The 20,005-nt window shown below is 44.9% G+C and overlaps 4 protein-coding genes across 12 annotated transcripts; 2 read left to right on the top strand and 2 right to left on the bottom strand.

Annotated features, from left to right (window-relative positions):
• Positions 1–786: 786 nt before the first annotated feature.
• On the top strand, positions 787–4,014 carry pix (ATP-binding cassette sub-family E member 1 pix). 3 transcript variants are annotated; one of them, XM_043412877.1, is made up of 9 exons: positions 790–939; positions 1,107–1,168; positions 1,278–1,519; positions 1,617–1,832; positions 1,899–2,106; positions 2,205–2,798; positions 2,896–3,208; positions 3,280–3,514; positions 3,601–4,014. In XM_043412877.1, exons 3-9 carry the CDS (start codon positions 1,307–1,309, stop codon positions 3,646–3,648), a joined length of 1,827 nt encoding a protein of 608 aa, XP_043268812.1. In that variant the 5' UTR covers positions 790–939; positions 1,107–1,168; positions 1,278–1,306; the 3' UTR covers positions 3,649–4,014. The 3 variants fall into 3 exon arrangements, with proteins under 3 accessions (XP_043268810.1, XP_043268812.1, XP_043268811.1); XM_043412875.1 differs by lacking the exon at positions 1,107–1,168 and having other exon boundaries at positions 787–939; XM_043412876.1 differs by lacking the exon at positions 790–939 and having other exon boundaries at positions 964–1,168.
• Nmdar1 (NMDA receptor 1) lies at positions 4,015–9,295 on the bottom strand. 4 transcript variants are annotated; one of them, XM_043412860.1, is made up of 15 exons: positions 8,878–9,295; positions 8,556–8,807; positions 8,250–8,444; positions 7,594–7,694; positions 7,298–7,471; positions 6,896–7,157; positions 6,504–6,738; positions 6,285–6,437; positions 6,016–6,170; positions 5,702–5,936; positions 5,443–5,591; positions 5,192–5,349; positions 4,930–5,102; positions 4,580–4,833; positions 4,015–4,501 (listed from the first exon to the last, which is right to left on the bottom strand). In XM_043412860.1, the coding sequence occupies exons 1-15, from the start codon at positions 9,070–9,072 to the stop codon at positions 4,253–4,255; spliced, it is 2,940 nt and encodes a 979-aa protein (XP_043268795.1). In that variant the 5' UTR covers positions 9,073–9,295; the 3' UTR covers positions 4,015–4,252. The 4 variants fall into 4 exon arrangements, with proteins under 4 accessions (XP_043268795.1, XP_043268796.1, XP_043268797.1 ...); XM_043412861.1 differs by having other exon boundaries at positions 6,016–6,173; positions 8,256–8,444; positions 8,878–9,294; XM_043412862.1 differs by having other exon boundaries at positions 6,016–6,173; positions 6,285–6,422; positions 8,878–9,294.
• A 2,003-nt stretch (positions 9,296–11,298) lies between these two features.
• On the top strand, positions 11,299–16,252 carry LOC122407379 (gamma-tubulin complex component 2-like). 4 transcript variants are annotated; one of them, XM_043413554.1, is made up of 16 exons: positions 11,303–11,469; positions 11,556–11,714; positions 11,805–11,958; positions 12,027–12,216; positions 12,320–12,618; positions 12,706–12,834; positions 12,959–13,135; positions 13,240–13,414; positions 13,489–13,682; positions 13,799–14,009; positions 14,084–14,252; positions 14,364–14,538; positions 14,632–14,775; positions 15,152–15,229; positions 15,746–15,975; positions 16,071–16,252. In XM_043413554.1, the coding sequence occupies exons 1-16, from the start codon at positions 11,417–11,419 to the stop codon at positions 16,156–16,158; spliced, it is 2,625 nt and encodes an 874-aa protein (XP_043269489.1). In that variant the 5' UTR covers positions 11,303–11,416; the 3' UTR covers positions 16,159–16,252. The 4 variants fall into 4 exon arrangements, with proteins under 4 accessions (XP_043269492.1, XP_043269489.1, XP_043269490.1 ...); XM_043413556.1 differs by having other exon boundaries at positions 11,342–11,469; positions 11,556–11,718; XM_043413555.1 differs by lacking the exon at positions 15,152–15,229.
• Positions 15,373–19,920, bottom strand: pain (painless). Its single transcript, XM_043413560.1, has 3 exons — positions 19,571–19,920; positions 17,958–19,080; positions 15,373–17,862 (listed from the first exon to the last, which is right to left on the bottom strand). Exons 2-3 carry the CDS (start codon positions 19,000–19,002, stop codon positions 16,298–16,300), a joined length of 2,610 nt encoding a protein of 869 aa, XP_043269495.1. The 5' UTR covers positions 19,003–19,080; positions 19,571–19,920; the 3' UTR covers positions 15,373–16,297.
• Between the last annotated feature and the right edge of the window lie 85 nt (positions 19,921–20,005).

The raw sequence follows: 20,005 nt of genomic DNA on the forward strand, positions 1-20,005 counted from the left end.
TGACGCTGGTTGCGTTCATGTCATGTTGTTCGACTTGGTGCGATTACAAAATGGCGAAACCAACAAGTGATCTTGCTGTGGATGCGTTCAACCACTTGAACGTCGGGAGCGTTGAGAACACAATTCTAAACGTTTGTAACGTTTACAACGCCAAGTCGAACGCAAAGTCGGCGTCCAAATAGAATGTACCCTATACGTTTACACGGCCCTCTTATTCCGGTTTAGTTATATCAATATAGATATACAAAATGCATATCTGTCTTTATATATAAATATACCCGTCTGTATATACAAAACCGGAATAATAAGAGGGCCGTGTAAACGTAGTCAATGATTGAACCACTATCGTTCACTATACCATTGAAAAACAACCGTTATTACCCAAGATGACAGAAAATGCTCAGAGGCTTATTATAATATGTTGAAGTTTTGTGAAACAGTAACTGTGTTATCATTTCCAAATATTCATAAATATCATAAAAAAAAAAATTGGGAAAAAAAGAGAACATGAGTATATGAACCCGGCAATCTCTCGGATGCTATGGCTTCCTTAGCAGCGACCGCAGCGATCTCCACGAGAGGGGCGGTCAGCTGACCCTTCGAATAGTGTGAAGAGTGTGAAGCACCGAAGCACCACATGGATACGTCGCTGCGCTCTCTACAGTCCATGAGTGGAACTGGAACTACATATTCCCGTGCCAGGTTCCGTGCCTACCAAAAGCTAACACAACACACGGACCCTGTTGTTCCATGTAAACTATATGTTCTCTGATTATATATATATACATATATTTATTAAAATCAGGTTTCGGATTCTGGGGGTCCAACAAGCAAGATAGTAGAGCGTACAGCCGCTGCTACGCCGCGCCAATCGGCCATCATCATCATCATCATCATCATCATCATAGAAGGGTCATAATCGAAAAGATCGTCTAGCAAGTAAGAACGAGGAGACTCTTCTACATTTTTCAATTTGACAGGTTAATTATAGGCACGGCGGTGGTGGTGGCAATTATTTGATAAATCCATTAGCTGCTCGGTATAGAAAACGAACGCTCCGTTCTCTATTATTGATAAATGATTTTTACTGGTTGTGCTCATTGCAGTCTGCGATTCGTGTCGTTACATCGACATATGTTTCCGGCGTGCTCTCTGCTCTAAAATTTAGGTTAGGAATATTGAAAAGAGTGATGGAGTTTTGTGCAGATTGAGTGAATGATATTATAACGATAATAAAAATAGTAATACGATTCGAAATAAGAAGAAAGAATTTTCAGGTGCCGGTAGGCAAAGACCGAGGGATATCATGCCTCCAAAAAAATCCATGGAGGAGACCGATAGGCTGACTCGCATAGCAATCGTAAATTCGGACAAGTGTAAACCGAAACGATGCCGCCAAGAATGCAAAAGGTCCTGTCCGGTGGTGCGAATGGGAAAGCTATGTATAGAAGTTACCCCCAATAGCAAAATAGCTTCCATCTCCGAAGAGCTCTGCATCGGATGCGGAATATGCGTCAAGGTTGTATAGGCTGGGCAGAAAGGCACGATTCATTAGTACCAGAACGTACGGCTCAGGAAAAAGAGCAAAGGTGATTTATTCGATACGATTGTTACAGAAATGTCCGTTTGAGGCTATATCGATAATCAATCTACCCAGTAATTTGGAGAAAGAGACTACTCACAGATATTCCAAGAACTCGTTCAAACTTCATCGACTTCCAATTCCACGGCCGGGTGAGGTTCTTGGCCTGGTCGGTACCAACGGTATCGGTAAATCTACCGCTCTTAAGATCTTGGCTGGCAAGCAGAAGCCGAATCTCGGACGTTTTACCGTGAGTATGCAACGATACGCGCTCTCGATCGGTAAGCACCTAAACGATCGTCATTATGTTTGGCAGGACCCACCGGACTGGACAGAAATATTGAGCCATTTCAGGGGTAGCGAGTTGCAAAATTATTTCACTAAAATTTTGGAGGACGATTTGAAAGCGCTGATCAAACCGCAGTACGTCGATCAAATTCCAAAAGCGGTAAAGGGCACGGTGCAGCAGTTGCTCGACAAGAAGGACGAGTGTGACAAGCAGACGCAAATATGTAAAATGCTCGGTCGGTATAGCGAGTTGCCCGAAACGGGCGGGCATCATCGTCCGATCCCTCATAGTGACGATTCTTATTTATTATGAATTTTCTGCCCTTTCTGCTAGATCTTACCCATATCCGTGATCGCGGTATTGAAGAGTTATCCGGGGGTGAACTTCAACGTTTCGCTTGCGCAATGGTCTGCATACAGAACGGCGATATATTCATGTTTGACGAGCCTTCCTCGTATCTGGACGTTAAACAGCGTCTCAACGCGGCCGTTACAATTCGTTCGCTCATACACCCGGACAAATTTATCATCGTTGTCGAGCATGATCTTTCCGTTCTCGATTATCTCTCCGACTTCATTTGTTGTCTTTACGGAGTTCCCGGTGCTTACGGTGTCGTTACTATGCCCTTCTCCGTTCGCGAGGGTATTAACATATTTCTCGATGGTTTCGTACCAACGGAGAATCTTCGTTTTCGCGAAGAATCTCTCGTATTCAAAGTTGCCGAGAGCGCGACCGAGGAAGAGGTCAAACGGATGAATCATTACAAATATCCGGCAATGACCAAGACGATGGGATCGTTCTCGTTGAGAGTCGAGAAGGGTCAATTTACCGATTCAGAAATTCTCGTATTACTCGGGGAGAACGGTACCGGCAAGACGACTTTCATCAGAATGCTGGCCGGCAACTTACCTCCCGACGAAGGATCCGGTGAGCGCTCTTCTATCCTCTCTCTTTCTTGTGACAGCCAAAGACAATATACGATACTATTCAATTACCGAGACAATATCATATTTTTTCTTCGCAGACAATATTCCAACGCTTCACATTAGTTACAAGCCCCAAAAAATCAGCCCGAAATCACAGGGTATCGTCCGTCAATTGTTGCACGAAAAGATTCGTGATGCTTACATACATCCACAATTTATCACGGACGTGATGAAACCCCTCAAGATCGACGACATCATGGATCAGGAGGTACAAAATCTTTCGGGAGGTGAATTGCAGCGTGTCGCGATGGCTCTGTGTCTCGGTAAGCCCGCCGACGTATATCTCATCGACGAGCCATCGGCCTATCTCGACTCGGAACAACGTCTCGTAGCTGCTAAAGTTATCAAGAGGTTACTCGACGAATAATATTTTCTCTCATTCTCTCTCTCTCGCTCTCTTGTACATTCCGCATAATTTCCAGGTTTATTCTGCACGCCAAAAAAACCGGTTTCGTCGTCGAGCACGACTTTATCATGGCTACTTATCTGGCGGATCGCGTAATAGTATTCTCCGGGGAACCTTCTCTTAACACGGTCGCCCATACTCCGCAATCCCTATTGAACGGAATGAATAGATTTTTGGAACTGTTGGGCATCACTTTTAGACGAGATCCCAACAATTTCAGACCCCGAATCAATAAGAATCAGTCCGTAAAGGTAATAAGCTAGCGAGCGTTAACTCTATCATATACCAAACTGCATCAACGCCGCACAACTGTTTTTTTTTTTTTTATTTTCCACAGGATCTCGATCAAAAACGGGCCGGGCAATACTTTTTCCTCGAGGAATAGGTATCTCATGATTTTCGGGTTCATCATTCGGCCGGAGGGATCGACCGATACTGGCCACGCGAACGTCGATCGTCCTCAACATTGACTAACTAATTCATCAATCTTCGTACGTGCGCATAACGAATAATCAAACCCTTTTTTCTCGCCTTCTCATAAAACCTGGAAACGTGTCATCACCCCCCCCCCCCCCCCCCCCCCCCCCCCTCATGCATTTTGTACAAAATGAGAAATGCAACGAGAAGAAGAAAAAGATAAAATGTGCTGGCTAGTAAATTCGATAGATGAATTATTTTGTGGCGTTGTCGGTTGTCGTGAAAACGCTAATGATGAACGGGAAGAAAAGAGGAATTGTTGAACATTTATGAATTAACGGGAGAGGCAAATTTATTTCCACTCGAAGCGTGTTAAAAAATTATTGAATTTTTCGTAATCGACAACGAGAGAGAGAGAGAGAGAGAGAGAGCGATACAACGATGATTTTTGATCGACATCTATGATCGATAATGCTGGTTGGCATGTTGGTGCTAGCTGGCGTTATCTCTTGAAACGCTCCCCCCCGCACATAAAAATAATAATTCTAACATCGATAGAGGAATAGTTGTTGTTAGACTATCAGATGAGAGACGTCGACGGTGTAAGCGGCGGGTGATAGTCGTATATCGTCCGTGCGAGGGGACGTTCGTTGTCGTATATCGCTGTCACCGGGCCAGGCACGTCCGGGACTTCTCGGTGGGAGGATCGAACGAGGTACCGCCGAGTCGACAGCGAGACTCACCGTTGCCGGATCGTTCAGCCCGTTGCTCTGAATCCGTCGTTGCTGCGGTGTCATAGTTCGTGGCAGTTTTTTACGCTTCTGTCAAGGGACAACCGTTCAACCGGGTTATTATAAGAGAATACAACAGGGTGGTGCAGAGAGGGGTAAATGAAATACCTCGACGAGTCCCCTCCATTTGTCAGCCGCGTGTCTCGCCAATTCAAGCTTTTTTTGCTTTCTGATCTGATGTTTCTTGTAGGCCATCTCTATGATGATGAGTACAACACCGCCGATTATTCCAGCGCCAACGAGTATGAATACACCCGCCATATTTTTCAACCCGAGGGTATTCGGTGTTTTTTCCTGATGTTCGCACTGTTGCTCGTTATTCTGTAAAATCCATCGCTTGTCCAGCTTTTCCATAATCCCGCCTGCGCGTCGCATTTAAAATACAAATGTAAAAAAAGAGATGAGATTGGAGAAATAAGGCGGATAGTAAAAAATACTATGCGAATGGATAAACTTACTCTCGTGAAAATCGAGTATAGCTATGGTGACCTCGTCCGCCCAGGGTGAACCTTTTTGCAATCCTATACCGTAACCTGACCTACCGAACAATTCACCGGCGGTAACCAATTCGCAATCTCGGGCAGCTTCGAATTCCAAACGAGAGCTGTCCCATATGAAAGCCATGAGTTTACTGAAAATATATATTAATATGATGATAAGAATAGCCGGTGATTGGGGGATATACGGGGGATATACGGGCAAACGCTTCAAGAGTCTCACCCGATTTTGACATCCTGTATCGCTCTCTCGGCCGTGTCGTAATTGTTGGCTTCCATGGTGCGATACATGTTGGACAATTCGACTTGTCGTCTGAAGTACATGTCGACCGCGGAACCTTTGACCGTCGCGCAAGTCAAATTTTCCATCGTGTTTCGTAACTGCGGGCGGATCGATAAAGCCTTTCTCATCATCCAACATTTGAGAATGCGGGAAAAAAAAAAAAAAAAAAAAAAAAAAAAAAAAATACTTACCCGAGCGTCATTGATACCGGTGAGTTTGGTCTTGGGCCTCTCGAGAACGAGGAAAGCGGCCAAGTTGGCGGTGTACGAGGCTACTATTATCATGGCGAAGCCCGCCCAAACCATACCGAGTACGCGGGCCGAGAAGCTTCGCGGTGTACCTGCGCTAGGCGTCGTGTGTGTATATACGTTGATTATCCTCAATCCGGCAAATTAAACGAACGGGAATGGAGAGAGAGAGAGAGAGAGAGAGAAAAAAAGAGAGACTGACCCTCGCCAATGCCGCTGTTGAGGAGTACACCCCAAGCGAACCATATCGCGCTCGACAAGTTGAGAGCATCCTCCTCGGTGCCGTCAGTGTTGGCTAGTTTGAACCTCCCGAATGGCGAGAACCGGTCGAGGAGGTACAGAACTAGCGCCACTACGTGCACCGACACCATCACCAGGATCCACAGAGTGTTGCTGAACGGTTGTAAAAACGAGACGAGGGTCGACGATCTCGAAGGCTGTACGAAGAAACGAATCGCTCCGTTAGCGTTATATATAGGAAGCCGCGCGCCGCGCCGCAGCAACGAGTGCGCATACTTTCTTCTCGAGGATGGTGATGCCTTGGTACTTGAACGGTTTGCTGAATTCTATGAATTCCGCGCGCTCCGGATTTATGGTCAGGGGGGCGACTATCATATCGGCCCGCTCGTTAACCAATTCACCGATCAGCCCGGTCCACTCTTTCTTACCGCCTGCTGCCGTTTTGTACCGGGAAACATGAACCGCGCGAGACAGCATCAATATCTTCATACGTATAACTTGATTATCGAATATCGAATAAACTCGAATAATCTAACTTGTCTTACTCGAGCTATTTTTTATCATGTAACTGCCGAATTGTCCGTCCGGCGAGAGAGCCACGCTATAGGTAAAGTTTATCGTTTTCGAGAGTTCCTTGAGAAGATCCATGCAGTATCCCTTGCAGCAGTACGAGACAGCTTCCCCTGTCAAAGACCGAGCTACCTTCTAATAATCCTTCCTCATATATTATATTTATCTATCTGCGGTAGCAGCGTTATACTCACCGAGATCGCGATCGCCGCTCGTAGTATTGAAATGCGGACATGGAACTTCGTCCTGTAGACAAGATGATTCGGCTGCTCCGTCTCCGCTCGCCCGACGCACGTAAACGAAAGGCTTCTCTTCGATCGTCAAAACTTTGAGATGCGTCGGAATCATAAAACCTTCTGGTTTAGTTTTCAAACGACCGGGCCACATTATACCAGATTCGTTGAGCATCAGCCTCATTTTAGCAGCGCTCTGCATGTTTTTCGTTGTCCGCGCCCGCGTGACATCATTTATTATTATCATATATCGTTATATATTTTGGGGCCGATTTGCGCCGGCTATATTCGCTCGGCGATCGAAATCAATAATATATGCGACACAATAAAATTATATTATTATTCATCATTACCTCGGAATAGATGTATCGTCCGACCGAATCTTTCTCCCCTCGTTCCTTAATATTTACGATGTTGTATTCGGCAAATATACGATCTCCGTTATCGTCGAAGGCGACTCGTCCCGTCGCCCCTTTCTCCAATATTTGTTCCCTTATGTATTTGAACAATCTCTTTCCGGTCTCCCATATGTATCCCGAATCGTTGCAATCTGTAGGAGCTTCGGTAATATCCTCGGTCTTGTTCATCGCTCGTAACGCCGACACGAGTACGTATCTGCGTTTTCATTTCATTCCCGCCGCCGCCGCCGCCGCCGCCGCCGCCGCCGCCGCCGCCGCACGGCCATTTTGTATCGTTAACGCTTGTAGGATATGCATGATAAAACAAGCAAATTTTTACCGCGTCTATATACTCACAGGCTATCTCGTATGTGTGCCTTCTCATCGGTTGCGTTTATCAACTTGAGCCCCAAAAGTCCCTCAGGTGCGTTTGTCGCCTCGAGGCCCTGTTCCGTTACGATCCATACGTAACCGGCACCGGTCATGTTTAATGCCGAAGCGTCCCTGAATATCACTGTCGCATCCGTTTTTCTTCACGTACCGTCGTCGCCCGGCCCCCAAACACGAGCAAACAAATACGTAAACGTTAAATTTTAAAATAATGTCCTCGTTTGCGCGCGGTTAGCGTGCCCCCTTTTGTCCGTTTTACTTACGAGGCATACATGAGGCAGACCCTCGCTTGGGCGTTCTTCATCTCCATCAATTGTTCGGTAAAGTTATCGAGACCCGGCTCGAACTCGATCACCGATTCTACCTGTTTTCAATATTATTTTCGTCATTAGTTCACGGTTCGCTCTCTCAGCAGCGGGGGCCCCCTTCGCATGCGCCTACCAACACAAATATTCATTCTCATAATAAAATAAAATAATAAATAAAAAAGCGCATGCTGCGCGGTCTTACGATCCGCGGAAACGGCGGGACCATTCTACAACCGCTAACATACCTTTTTAATATTTTATGTATTTCGACGCACCTTACCGCGATTATTTATTATTATAACGGCATTTTCCATATCGTATACTTACCCACCCCCATATAACCCCATATAACCCCATATAACCCCATATAACCCGCTTGCTGGCTCTCTCGTTTATGCAAACGCATTTTTAACTTTTTCTTTTTTATTATATATTTAAATGATTTAATAAAGAAGGGAGGAGGGGCTCTCGGGCGGGTGAGGAATCGCGCGCAGAGGGAAAGGGGTAGACACTCGCGATATCGAGGCGTGCAAACGAGCTATATTATTATGCTACATGATTGTTGGTTTTTATAGGAAAGCGAGGCGTGCGAGATAGAGTGCGTAACCCACGTGTACTTTGATCTCCGCGTCGTCCTCGAGGCTCTGGGAAGTCGTTTGAAAACGGCCGAGCAAGGCCCGACCATCCGTGTCGGAGCTATGAATAAATATAACTTTCATGTAATTGAAATGTTTGAGGAGCTCGACCCACACGTCCGCTTGATGCGAGTACGGTGGCACGGTCCTCAGGAACGACACGTGGATGTTCTGCGTAAGAGAGAGAGAGAGAGAGAAAAGAAATTAATATAAATTTGATGGGATCGCGCGGATATGCGGCTGCTCACGCGGTTACTAATATAGTTATAGCGGTATACGTACCTTGTCGGAAAAGGCCGAGTCGCGGGAGGAAATCCCAATAACGGGTATGTGATAAAAACCGCTGGTGTACGATACAGCCGCCGGTGAGAGGTCTCCCGTTAGGGGATGAGAGACGACCACCGCGTAAACTCGCTGGGCGATCAACGATTTGCATACGCTCAACGCCGTACGTATCGGATTTGAATCCATCCCGATAACCGTGTGATAAAAAGTAACTCCCTTGTTTACGTGATGCAGATCAAAGTTGAGCGTCTGAAAAAAGCAAATTTCTATATATATCCTATAGCCAAAATATACGCCATCGCGAGGCCCGCGCCCTTACCTTTATTATGTTCTCAAAATGTGTTTTACTCTCGTTGTTGGAAAGTACACCCCCGATATTGTACAAAGTTGGATTATCGTGACCGATCGCTCCTGTTGTCGTACAGAGCCCGTATCCCTCAATCACCAAAAACAAACACAGAGCCAACTTTCTCCATTCCCGTCGTCGAGCCATTTTCCCGTACTCCGTACTCATCGTGCGGAATCACCCGATACCGAAGAAGAATGCGCTTCTCGCTTCTTATTTCTCGAGACACCGAGATAATATTTTATAATACTACGTTGCTCCGCGCACGCAATCAAAAATTACTCGTTCCTCCAAATTCCTTCAACACCATATTCCCGAGAAATATATTCTAATACAAGAGACGAGGACCGTTAACCGAGAGTCCACCGCCCACTCAAACGTCATCCGAGTCCTCCGCTCCCTTTTTTCCTCCCACCTCGTCGTCAACCCTCCCCTTCCCGTCTTCTCGATGCTTCTTCCATCGATCCGTTCGTCGGATGCTGCGCCACCGCCTTTCACTCCCTCCCGCGCCTCCTTAATTCACCCCGTGTTTTCCAAATCTCTTGATTTTTAATATTCCATTAATATTCAACGCTATCTTTCAACTTAGAAACCAAGTTTAGCCATTAAAAAATTCAAATTAAAGTAAAATTTGAAATAAAAAGTCGTCGTCGTCGCATCTACGTATGTCACACGTATGTTTTTTAATGACACACGCCGCCGCCCGCCGCGGTCTTCCGTTATTATTATTGATTTCCATTTCCACATATATATCATTCAGCATTTCGCCTCTCGTAGTACACTATACTGGAAACAATTGATTAAAGAAACAAGAAATTTCCGTCATTTTTTCCCCCCAATTTTTTAAAAGCTGTATCTCAGTCAAAAATTGAAGATATCTAATCATTTTTTACTCACAAATTACGGATACTGAGAAATTTCATGAAATACCTCGAGAGGAAAAATTTTTACAATCAAAATCAATACAAACATCAGCCCCCGGGTAGCTCATTTTCATTTACCTTCATTTTTGTTTTTTTCGAATTCTCCGTACGATTTTTTTTCCTCGAGATATTGATGGTTAAATAAAAAAAAGACATTTTCGTATTGAATCATGGATATACGCACAGTAATTTCAAGGACGGTCTTGGAAACTTGAATGAACGCACTATAAAATGCTCACCCTCTATTTACGAGGAAATGTCTATTGTTCCATTCTCAATATTCGTTTGAAAAAAGAGTGAAAAAATGTATTTTACCACTGAAATCACTTGAACGTCAAGTATAACTTTTAAAGCTCGATGTATCCACAATAACTCTACCAATTTGTAAGTTGATTGGGTGAAACGTTTTTCTGTCCCGAGAGATCAAAGTTTTGCAAAAAATTAAAGGAACACGATTACTGGGCCTCAAAATGACACAAGCATTATTAAAATATGTTAAAATATGAAAGAGACGATTTTTCGTTGACTTTTCCTACAACTTCACATCGAATATCGCCCAAATTAAAAATACGAAGAAAAGAAAAAAAAACCAAAATTTCCAAAAAATGTCGATTTTTTTTTCAAGTTTCAATTGCAAACGTACAATTGAAAATGCACGTTTGACCCGTTTTTCATACGATATTAGGTCTTGTTGTCCCTACCGCCGGGATTTGCGTTACCCAAAGCGTACCGCGGGAGAACATGTCAAACATAATTGCTCGATCACCCTGACGAGATTTTTAAGGATATATGTTTATATCTTTTCCTGGCTGTCGATGTCGATGGCATGTTTTGGTTTCCCAGCAGTGCTATGGGCATAAGCAAAAGATACGACCGATACACCAATGCCGCCCAACCTACCAATTTATATAAAAATCATGTATTGCGATCTAAAAAAATTGTACGGAGAATTCTAAAAAAACGAAATTGAAGGTAAATGAAAATGAGCTACCCGGGGGCTGATGTTTGTATTGATTTTGATTGTAAAAATTTTTCCTCTCGAGGTATTTCATGAAATTTCTCAGTATCCGTAATTTGTGAGTAAAAAATGATTAGATATATCTTCAAAGTCAAAGAACAAAGCTTCAAAATGCTTTTTTATTTATCGTCATATGACTATTTTTGACTGAGATACAGCTTTTAAAAAATTGGGAAAGAAATGACGAAAATTTCTGTATGTAAAAAATTATATAAAAATTATATATGCGTGCTTTGGGCCGATAATTTATGCAAAAACATGGCGGCTATGCGAAGCACATTTCTGCGCAATCATCTTTTCCGCCCCCGCGTTATTATTCAATTTTTCTTTCTCATCCCCGCCGCCCAAAGTCCCCGCCCGCCGAGTAATCGACCAAGTTCACGGAGGTCCGAGTTTATCATTATTATTATTATTATTATTATTATTATTATTATTATTCCATCACCTACTGCCCCTACTGCCTGCTGCTGCTCTTTTGAATACGATGTTTTTATTTTCCTAACCTCAAAAAAAAGGTAGTTGATGCGCGGTCGCGCGATAGATACAAACAAAGATAGAAAAAAAACGCGAAATGAGCGAATTCAAATTGCATCATCTTGTGTTGGAGTTAACGGAGTTGCTCGAGTAAGTCAAGTATAATTATATTACGATGAAAATAAAAAGGTTCGAGTTCGATACCAAAAGTTGGGAGTTGTTTGTTTCAACGACAGATCGAGTGTCCCGCCGGAGCAGCAAAATATAGAAAAACTGCAGAGAGGAATTGCGACTCCGGAAAACGTTCCGACCCTTGCATGTCTCAAGCATCTTGTCAAAAATGCCCGCGATCCAGAATTATTTGTACAAAAATACGAGCAACTCAAAGCAAAAAAGTAAGTCTGTCGCCCTGCCGGACAACAATTACTTCGCATTCAGCCAAATTCATATTCTTCAGCCATTTATTTTGTTTATATTTTATTCAGAATCGATGGTCTCGGTGCGTTTATGGAGCTTCTAAGACGAATAACCGCTGACAAATCTATGAAAGAATATTTGGCAAAGAGCGGCACGGCGGAGACTCGTTCCGGGGCAGTTGCCAAAACCGGTCTAACCATTACCAAGGAAGATTTGCCTCTGGTAAACGTTAAAAGCGATTGCATATACGAAAAGAGGATATAACGACTCCTCTCGTTCGCCTGTTTCAGATCAGAAAAAATATAATGAAAGCAGCCGTGGAGGGTGAGAGGAAATTAAACAGATGCGGAGGGTGGGCAGGAAGACGCTACGGATCTGGCTCCTACGATCCCAGCTCTACCAAACAAAATTGGGTGACGGAAAGACCTCGAATATCGTGGGATTTTTATGCGGATACAAGCGGTTTTCCTCAGTATGAAAGTACGTAGTCTCGGATAAATCTGCGCTCGGCGCATCCTCCATGATAAAGCCAAGTTTTTGGCAACATGTACAATTTTGCTCTCTCGCTCGTCGCTCTTTGCAGAAGTCGTGCCGTCCGTTTCTCAAGAAACTCTCGTAATATGGGATCTGTTGCGCTGTTTGAAGGGAACCGACGGAGCGTACATCGTTTCGGAGCCTACGTCGGGGCTTGAACAAGTAAAGACGTTTGGCATGAATCCTGACATTTCTATATCCTTGAAACAACTGGCACAACAGATATTGCCTTTGGCCTCTCATTACTCCATGACCGTCAGATTCGTTGAGGAAAAAGTTCTGCCGGACGACGGACAAGTGAATCACGCTCTGCGCGGAGCTCTCAGCTGTCTCTTGAGGGATTATTTGGTACGTTGCGAATAACGCTCCGAAGCTCAGCCGTTAACATTTTTGTGTTCCGTTCAAATAATATTTCGTTTTATACGTTGATTTCAGTCATTCGTTGTACAGCTCGAGATGCAGCACGTACGTGGCAAGCTCAATCTACAAAAGATGTGGTTTTACGTTCAACCGACGATGGCGACTATGTCGATACTCTCGCAAATAACATCGAATATCTGCAAGGTTCGTCGGTGCAAGCGGCCGGCTAATGAGGATGAAAAATAATATTGAAATACCGCTACGATGCGGGATTGTTTGAAAGAGGAAATTAAAATAAATGTCAAATGTCTGTTTTTCGGGTGAAAAGGCAAACGCGAGAGGAGGCAAGGTTCTGAGTCTTCTTCACGATCGAGTAAACGACATGAGCGGTGATGCTAAATGCAAAGAGCTCGGATTATTCCTCATACAAGCGGCCAGCGTTCCTTACATGCAAACTCTTGAAAAGTGGGTATACAAAGGAGTCATCTGTGACCCGTATCAAGAGGTCAGTGGGCTATTCGTTTCCATTTATCCATTCTCGATTCGTGTGATTCGTTGCTATAGCATCCATCCATCCATCCATCCCCCACCATTTTGTTCCATCCTCAGTTTCTTGTTGAGGACAACGAGCTGATACAGAGGGAGGAATTGCCGATGGATTATTCAGCCGACTACTGGGAGAAGCGTTATGCCATGAGACCCGAGAGAATTCCTGTATTTCTAAACGATCACGCCCAAACGATACTCAGAACCGGCAAATATTTCAATGTCATACGCCAATGCGGTAAGAGTTTGAACCGTCCAATAATCAACATTTTTAGTAGATAAAAAGACAATTTTTCGTTTATTCGAACGCAGGAAAAACGGTCCAATGGGGCAAGCAAGAGCCTCTCGTTTATCAACACAGAGAACAAAAATTTATCGCCGCTATCGACCGAGCTTATTCCGAAGCTGCCAAAACGTTGCTCGAGGTTTTAATAAACGAGAACGACTTGATGGGTCGTTTACGGAGCGTCAAAAATTATTTTCTCCTGGCTCAAGGAGATTTCGTGGTTAGCCTCGCATAATATCGTGTGTACACACACACACACACACACACACACACACATACATATTCTCGTCGAATCTCTCTCGAAAATTTACCGAGTTTTATCTCATCTCGCTTCAGGTACAATTTCTCAATCTCTGCGAGTCTGAGCTCAGTAAAAACATGTACGACATTGTTATACATCGATTGGCCTCCCTTCTTGAAGTTGCACTGCGCACATCGACCGCTGATTCGGATCCTTATAAGGACGATCTCAAACCCGAGCTTCTTCCGTATGACTTGCAGTTCCAAATGTTTCGGATACTTTCGATCCAGACCCGCGACGAAAAGGGTATGTCATTCAAGGCGTCACAATCATTTTCGATACAAACAATTGCTAATAACAATGACACTAATGAATTACAGAGTATTGCTATCAAGCGGAAAAACCGTTGACCGGTCTCGAAGCGTTTGTCTTTAATTATGATGTCAAGTGGCCGGTCTCACTCGTAATCAATAGGAAAGCGATTGCCTGTTATCAAATGTTGTTTCGACATTTGTTATATTGCAAACACGTTGAGCGACTTCTCTGCAGGCGAGTTTTTCCATTTTTTTTATTTTTCTTCTCGTGGCATGCTCTTCGATGAGCCCCCCAACATCGTTGAATCAACATGCGTTTCATCATTTTTATTATATTCCAAAGCAGGGTTTGGATAAGTAATAAAATAGCCAAAACTTTCACCCATGAAGCGGCAATGGCTTATAGACAAGCATTCTCGGTGAGGCAACGTATGCTTGACTGTATTCAACATCTCGAATATTACATGATGGTCGAGGTCATAGAACCAAACTGGTTGACCTTTATCAATAAGATGAACAAGGTATTCCATCGCGAGTGGTTGGGGTACGAGTGGGGAGTTTGAATTTTCGAGTTATACATCGGCAACTTGTCATCCGTTAATAAACAATTTCAGGTGAGCAACGTCGACGATGTGTTGAGCGTACATCAGGATCTGCAGGATAGTTATTTGAAAGAATGTATGCTGACAGACCCAGATTTACTCGGATGTATCACGGCACTTTGCACCGTTTGCGTCGAATTTTGTGATTTCATGCAGGTATACATTTTTTTTTCTTACACTTGTTACACCAGGCTTCGATACCGCGTGACGAGTCCGAATCCGACATGGTTTTCAACATTACCGATCAATTTCGATCAATTCCTTACGTGTACGGCTATTTCATTGTTTTCTGCTTCAATTCATTCATTTCGAGTGAAAACCCGGCGTTCTAGTAGTTTATTTTCTCCAATTTTACTTTTATATTAAAAATCGGGGGGGACTCTTTTGCAACGTTTGCGAATTAGTTTTTTTTTTTTCTTCTAACATCTAATCGCGTTCTTTGTCCGAGAGTCGTGGCGCGCTAAGGTTACAAAAATCTCGAAATATATAATCACGAGCAGATATTTCATGATCCGATGTTGTCAATGTTAAGCGTATGAGCCGCTACTTCATTGACGCCGAATTGACTTCGATGATCAGCGCCTGTCAAGACGATGGCTATGAACCCGAGGTATATAATTGTAGCAAAAGAGAGAGAGAGAGAAAAAAAAAACATTCGAGAGTCGGTAGTTTTGTTCGCATCCCAAGCGTTTCGAGTATCGTCTTCGAGCTTGCTAAATTCATCATTATATAATTGAAGCAACGACGCATAGGTTTAATTTTCTAATTGGTTTATTTTCTTTGTTAGGCATGTTATTTATGACAATTTGTAAAACATGCATCGTAGACGCGACATCCGCGGTTCGTGGTTTTTCAAAAACTCGTAATACCTACACCCGGAGCATGCTCGATATCATCGCACATTTTTTCCTATTTGGCACGTTATACCTTATACGATACGAACGAAACAAGATGGTTGTAGCAGTAGTAGGACCGATGTTAAATCGTAACGCATCGTACGAATGAATATATATATATATATATATAATATAGATCCGCTTGTAACGGAGCAACAACCTGCTCTTATACTCGTTGTAGAGTAATATTAATTGACGCGTATGTTCGGATGCTGCGAAACGGGATGCAGCACGAGACTACCAATAGCAAAACAAAAAATAATAATGATGGGATAACGACGGGGACGGTGGCGGCGGCGACGGTGACGGCGGCGGCGGCGGCGGCGGCGGCGGCAAGCTTCGAGAGTACGATCGAAACGCTCGATTCTAGATTCACCGACGTGCTCATCCGTCTTCTAGATCGGATTTGCGATTTGGGTTGCGACAACAACAACGAGAAATTACTCAACGTTCTGTGCAGGTGAGAACACGCAGGCTTCTCCTTATCTATCGCATCGTTGACCGAGCTACCTATATCCTACATTATTTTTTCGAATTTTTCATTCTCATTTTCAGATTGGATTTTAATTTGTTCTACACGGATATGTTGAGACACCGGGGTCGGGGAAAACCCGGAAGTGAGCGCAACGAGGCATCGGGCTGAAATCAGATTGCAGTGCGTTTAACGATTGTAATAGTAACGATAACGGATTGTAATAATAATAATAATAATAATAATAAAAAATTTTTTTTTTAAATTATTGTTAATTTTGGAAATGAATAGGAAGAAAAATGTGGGAATTTCATTGGGATGTCGAAAGGCGGCGAGTAGCAGCGGTCTCAGCGGTAGAGTCCCCGTTAACGTTAACTCGAGTACCGATGATTGCCAGTTCAATTCGAGCGAGGCTCGTTCGGAGACTTTGTAGGCTACTTTGGATCGCTTCGAGAGCGCCGCTCGTTCGCTCGTTTTCCGTAATTTGGCCTCGCCTCTTCAAAACTTGTCTCGCGTATCCAACTATCGAGGGATCCATGTAAAATCGGGAGGTTTTTTTTGAATCGCCGGCAATGGGCCTACCATAAAGCCGTATCTCGTTCGACTTGTATGGTTTAACGGCGATTTTAGGACGAGGCAGATAATCCGGAAATAAGCGTACGGCACGAGTGGCGAGGGTTCTCGGGAGTTGCGGAGCGATCGCCAATCGATCGAGACCCGAAGCGACCGTTTCGGCGTAAGAGACGAGTCTCACTCGCGAAACGAGGGATACGAGCTCCGATCTGTTGAGTATTTCGGCGGTGTCGCTGACAGCGAGACCGTTGAGCAAATTGAAGAGAACAATCGCTATTAGAAATACAAATAGTACAAAGATGCAGTGACTGAGAACGGGACGAGTGACGAATGGTATGTCGTTCGCGTCGAATTCTCCTGTTAGCATTATTATAGTTTTGAAGAGCGAGTGACCGGGATCCGGAAAATTATTATCGTTACCCCCCTCCGAGTCCTTGAAGAGAGTAAAAAAGGCTAGGGCAAAGGCAAGAATGAGAAAGCCGTAGAGAATGAGAAATTTAAGGAAATTTCGCGTAACCGTTTTGAACATCTCAATGCCGGTCGACATCCTCGGATGTTGACCGATCAGGAGAACGAGTTGCCACGCTGAGAGAAGGGCGACTATTGCTCCGATTTGAGGATTCGGGTCAATCATCAGCCATACCGCGACGATTATCAGGCCAACCTCGGCAATGTTTTCCATGCTCGTTAAATAGCGTCGCGGCGATGAAATAAATTGAAGGATCTCCCGAATAGTCAAAATTACGAGTCCTACGAGGGCGAGGGAACCGAGAAGATGATAGTGGTACGTCGTTGTTGGGGTTTCGGGCCTGTTTCTCGTACCGTTGGTTGAATTTTTCACCAACGACGCGTAGTCGTCATAAAACGACGAGCTCAATACGTAAGAATTTATGACCAAATAAAATACGAGGAAAAATATGAAATTTGCGTAAAATGCGTATCTGACTCGATGCCATTTTAGATAAAGAAAGGATGAGAGGAGAGGATGCTTGAGAAGAGGTTTTAATCCTCGATTTTCGGCGATTAAACCGAGCGCGTCCATTTCGGAGGGGACGCTATAGGCGGAGGGGGAAGGCATCAGGCAACGATAATCAAATTCAATCTCGTACTCGTCGGTACGATCGTTCTCGCTGGAGAGGCACTCGTCAAAAAAATCGGCGAGATTGCTCGGCGAGAGATGAGCCAACGGTGATACACCGAATATGTTTTTATGACCGATGTAACTTCCGGATCTGAGGAGGCATCGAACGGCTTCGGGAGACTCGGCTCGCGCGGCATAGTGCAGAGCGGTGTTGCCCTTGTCTGAAACGATCGTCGCAAGTCGCAACGAAAAGGAATATTAATATAATATTAATATATGGGAGAGCGGTGCACGGGTGTACGATGGGGCTTTGTACCGTCTTCGCAACGCGTATCGATCTCTCCTGCTCGTTCCATCACCAGTCCGAATACTCTGATTCGATCGTCACCGTTCTCTCTTCGCCCGCTCGGCCAAGTGGGAACACCAAGCTCCTGGGCCGCTGGAAGCAACAACTTATTCGCGAGTCTCGGATCGACCTTGAGAATTTCTTGCAAAACGTCGGGGTGTCCGAGCTGAACTGCGATTCGAGCTGCTGCTTCCCCGAAACTGTCATTACCGTTGACGCGTTCCTTTCTCGCGAGTTGTTCCGCCACCGCTGCTGGATTATTTTCTCGAGCAGCAGTTTCCAACAATTCCTCGATCTCCCGTTTGTCTCTCGCCTCACCGAGGCTCCGCGACGAGTAGAGTTGTTCGGCGAGTAGAGGAGCTGGCGGTGCTGGTAACTCGAGATCGGGCATCTTATTGGTAATAACGTCGCGAGTCGTGAGCTTTCGAAAATCACGAAATCCATCAAGATCTAGCGGATATTTGGAAGCTGCGAGTAAGAGCCGAACCATTTCCCGTTGTCCCGTACTCGCAGCGATGTGAATCGGCGTAACGCCTTTCGAATTTACGATATTCGGGTCGGCTCGACCCTTATCGAGGATAAGCCGAGCGCATTCCTCGTGCCGATTCCGAACGGCCAGATGAAGCGCGGTCTGTTCTCCAACTCGGATATTCGGATCGATTCTCGGATGTTCCAACAGCCGCTCGATTACACGATCATGCCCAGCTTCCGCGGCAAAGTGCAGGGGTGTTCGGTTATGAGCCTCGTTTATTTTATTCGGATCGGCGCCAAATCCGAGAAGGCTCTCGACGAGGCTCTCGCGTCCCTCGCAGCACGCGACGTCCAATAGCGTCTTCTCCATAGGATAGGGATAGACGAAATCAACGTCGCTCTCGGTTATTCGTTCGAGTGCGCGTCTCGCGAGCCTCTCGAACTCTCGATTCTCGCACGAACGCAAATGTTGAAGCAACTCGGCCCGCTCCGGCGGCGTCTCATCCTTCCCTCCTATCATCGGATCGAGCTCCCGCGACTCCATAACCTTATGCGCGGTTATGCCTCTTTTTCCCTCCTGCTGCTGCCCGGTACCGTCGCTCAAATCCTTTTTACCGCCCACCTAATATATAGACAAAAAACGGGATCGAATTGAATAATCGCGCGCGCATCATTTTAATTGTTTTCTCGTCAACCGAGTTCCGGATGACCGGATGTGCTATTGAATAACGAACCTGCTCGAAATAAAAATTCTACTGGTATATATATTCGCGTGTGATATATATTAAAATTATTCATTCGGTCATCGCCCATTGCGATGAGACGAGACTTGGCAACGTTTCGTGTAATATTTCTATGTATACTATATGCTGGGATCATGAGCTCGGCAGACGCGGTGCGCGGACCTCGTGCGTCATCCTCTCACGCATCAATTGGCACGATCGAGCTCCATTGTCCGTCCACCCACCGTGAGCCAGTACAAGAGAGACCAAAATATTCTTCATATGTATATCTACGCATTTATCTACGCAATTACCGAAAAATAATGGACGCAAGGCTGGCAGCGCAGATGCATCGCGAGAGAAGAAAAACGAATGATATAGTATATATACCTGATGCTAAAAGATTCGATAACTCGGCGATCCGGCATACGAGGATCCTACGCGAGAGAATTAATTAATAACTAGCGGGCACTCGCGGAAGAAAACGCGCGTCTCCATTCCCCGCCGGACGGATAACAATATATGACGAGGGCGTTGGTCGATCGCGCGATTTTACCGCCGCGTCACCAAAATATCGCGATCCTCGGATACCTGAGAACCTGAGTACCTGCTGAGCATAACGAAAACGCGTGACGAGTATAGCGAACGCGAGAGATAACGAGTGGAGGAGAATGATCGAGCGGGACTGACGATTAGCGGCCCCGAGCGGCGTCTGTCGCCGGCCGGCCAGCGCGGCCAGTCGCGGCCGTAGTAGCCCCCGTTCAGTCCGCCGGCTCGACTATATTACTATATATACGATCCCCCTCTCCGTCGTCCTCCGCGATC

This window comes from Venturia canescens, chromosome 2 (assembly GCF_019457755.1).
Source record: "Venturia canescens isolate UGA chromosome 2, ASM1945775v1, whole genome shotgun sequence".
NCBI classification, from domain to species: Eukaryota; Metazoa; Arthropoda; class Insecta; order Hymenoptera; family Ichneumonidae; genus Venturia; species Venturia canescens.